The sequence below is a fragment of the Bison bison genome, unplaced genomic scaffold (assembly GCF_000754665.1).
Source record: "Bison bison bison isolate TAMUID 2011002044 unplaced genomic scaffold, Bison_UMD1.0 scf7180017849693, whole genome shotgun sequence".
Lineage (NCBI taxonomy): Eukaryota > Metazoa > Chordata > Mammalia > Artiodactyla > Bovidae > Bison > Bison bison.
The window spans coordinates 4088-6881 of NW_011480266.1; the positions used below are offsets into that span (position 1 = coordinate 4088).

A 2794-nucleotide genomic window follows, 5' to 3' on the forward strand; every position below is an offset into this window, starting at 1 on the left:
GGAGGGGCCATCTGTGGATGCTCCCGTGATTCTCTTTGTGGACATTTGGGAACATGCATCAAGACAACTAAGAGCAGAGTTGGTTTATGAGTGAGGAACTCAGACTTTCCCTGTGTCCACTCTCCCTCTCACTGTGATTTCACATCTGTCGGCTGTGAGAGGAGAACATTTAAATTTGTTGTTATGCTCTTACTGTTCCTGGGCATCTCCTTGCTAGTGTGTAGCCTGGAAGCAGATCTTCCCAGAGCTCCTGTATGAGCACAGGTCTCCTGTGATGCAGAATTTCCATATGAACTGAGGCCCCAGAGACCACATGGACCGGATCTGAGAGGACAGCCTGGATCCATCCTCACTGTAACTGGTGTGAAATAGTCTGAGCCTCCTGTCCACACCTGGGTCCCAGGGATGCTTTGTCATCATCACTTTTTTAACAAGCTTCCAACACACTGTCCAGTTCCTTTGTCTCAGTTCTAATTATGCTTCTCTTTGCTCTTTCAGGCTCTTCTCTAAATATCTCTAGAGAGGAAGCTGATCCTGGGGAAGGAGAACAGAGCCCGTGCCTACTCCAGGGGGAGAAAGGGGACCCTGGGTACGATGATGTTGAACTCAGTGTCCTGGGAACATCCACAGTGGCTTTCCTATGATGTTGTATTAAATACAAGATGATGCCTCAGATATTCTAATTGCTTGTATTTCAATAGAGGCTGACCTGTGATGGTGTTATATGGAAATTGCTCAAAATGAAATATTCTGATTAAAGTAACTTTTTCTTTTGCTTTGTTAATAATTACCAAGTTCCATTTCAAATGCGTTTAGATGGTTGGTCCTCAAACACCATTTTCCTCAAAGGAAATACAGATGAGTGCACTTTGCTCACCTCCTTCAAAGGCTAATGAGACTTTGCCTGAGATCACAAATGCTCCAGGTCACTCTTATTTAGAAAAAGCATCTAAACTTGATCCACATTCACACTCTCCTTCCTAGCAAGATGAATTTGCTGACCAGAAAATATAGTCAGAACCTGATAGAATTATTTTATTTGGTGGGAATGCTTAGGACTCTAAGCCCTGGAGACAGCATCTCAGTAGCTCTGAGAAAACTGCTCCAAGCAGGCAGGAAGGGAAGTCAGGTTACATACAAGTTTGCAACAAAGGGAGAGGCAGTCTGAACATCAAAGATCAGGTACCAAGTTAAGGGATTTAGCGTTCTGTTTCTGGGAAGATGCAAGCCTCTGGACTCACTGGATTCAATCCTTCCATATGCAGCTCAGCTATCTGGGGCCAACCCTGTTTCCTTGTTCATCTTAAGGGGTGGCAGATGGCTGCTTCTTGCTTTCCCCAGCTCCTCAGCAATCACCATGGGGAGTGGCAGCATCCCCTGGATCAGTTTGGGAGCCCTCATTCACAACTGGAGACCAGAAATCCTTGATGGCTGTGACATTTCTTGTTTATTGATATGGCAGGAGATATTTTCATTTCACAAACTCATGAAAAAAACCCAATCCTGAACATTCCTGTATGTTCCCCTTGAGATGTCACATCACTTGTTTTAACCTGTTCTTGATCACCGGACTTGGATGTGAGTTTCAAAGTTGGAGTTTGCTCTTGGGAGAAAAGGGATACAGTTTTCCTTAACCTGCCTAAGTGTTCACAGGCCAATTAAAACTCTAACTCTACCTAACTACCTCTCCCTTTTTCATCTCTCATTCCCTAGGTTACTTTATCTGTTTATTTCTCAAGCAGATGTAGATTCCCCCTTGCTCTCTCCCATGTCTGGTCGGTTATCAAATCCTTATGAATCCATTCTTTCCATACCTTTGTACTTTTTCTTCAGGACATTACCATTTCTTGTCTGTCCAATTATCTATCCTTCTGAGTGAATTATATCAGCTCATATCTCTCTCTAGTTGATGGATGGCAAATTGTTGCTCACCCATTACCCTGTATTCACGTGGGACAAGAGGGCAAGAAAGTGGAGACCTAGGCAGAGGGGATCTAGAAGAAGGGATATAGATGGGAAGATCAAGTACATTTGTCTATTTATGTTTCAAAGATGTGGATGGAGTGATCTGATATGATTGAATTCTTAAAGGAAGTTCAGTTCAGTTCAGTCTCTCAGTTGTGTCCGACTCTTTGTGACCCCGTGGACTGCAGCATGCCAGGTTTCCCTGTTTATCACCAACTCCCAGAGCTTACTCAAACTCATGTCCATTGAGTCAGTGATGCCATCCAACCACCTCATCCTCTGTCGTCCCCTTTTCCTCCCACCTTCAATCTTTCCCAGGGCCTTTTCCAATGAGTAAGTTCTTCCCATCAGGTGGCCAAAGTATTGGAATTTCAGCTTTAGCATCGGTCCTTCCAATGAACATTCAGGACTGATTTCGTTTAGGATGGACTGGTTGAATCTCCTTGCTGTCCAGGGACTCTCAAAAGTCTTCTCCAACACCACAATTCAAAAGTATTAATACATCGGTGCTCAGCTTTCTTTATAGTCCAAGTCTCACATCCATACATGTCTACTGGAAAAACCATAGCCTTGACTAGACGGACCTTTGTTGGCAAAGCAATATTTCTGCTTTTTATTATGCTTATTTATAATTTGTTACAAATAACAAAGCAAAGCAAATATTTCTGCTTTTTAATATGCTATCTAGGTTGGTCACAGCTTTTCTTCCAAGAAGCAAATGTCTTTTAATTTCATGGGTGCAATCACCATCTGCAGTGATTTTGGAGCCCCCAAAAATAAAGTCAGCCACTGTTTCCCCATCTATTTCCCATAAAGTGATGGGACCAGA

General features: G+C 43.2%; 1 protein-coding gene across 2 annotated transcripts in view; it reads left to right on the top strand.

The window, feature by feature from the left end:
* Positions 1-1994, top strand: part of LOC104994168 (antigen WC1.1-like) — a 5059-nt gene extending 3065 nt beyond the window's left edge. For both annotated transcript variants that reach the window (XR_825919.1, XM_010847650.1), the window contains one exon: positions 499-1994. Coding sequence is in view for 1 of the 2 variants with exons in the window: in XM_010847650.1 (XP_010845952.1) it covers positions 499-644 (146 nt within the window). In the remaining variant the exon portion in view is untranslated. The remainder of the gene's footprint in view (positions 1-498) is intronic.
* The last annotated feature ends 800 nt before the right edge of the window (positions 1995-2794 follow it).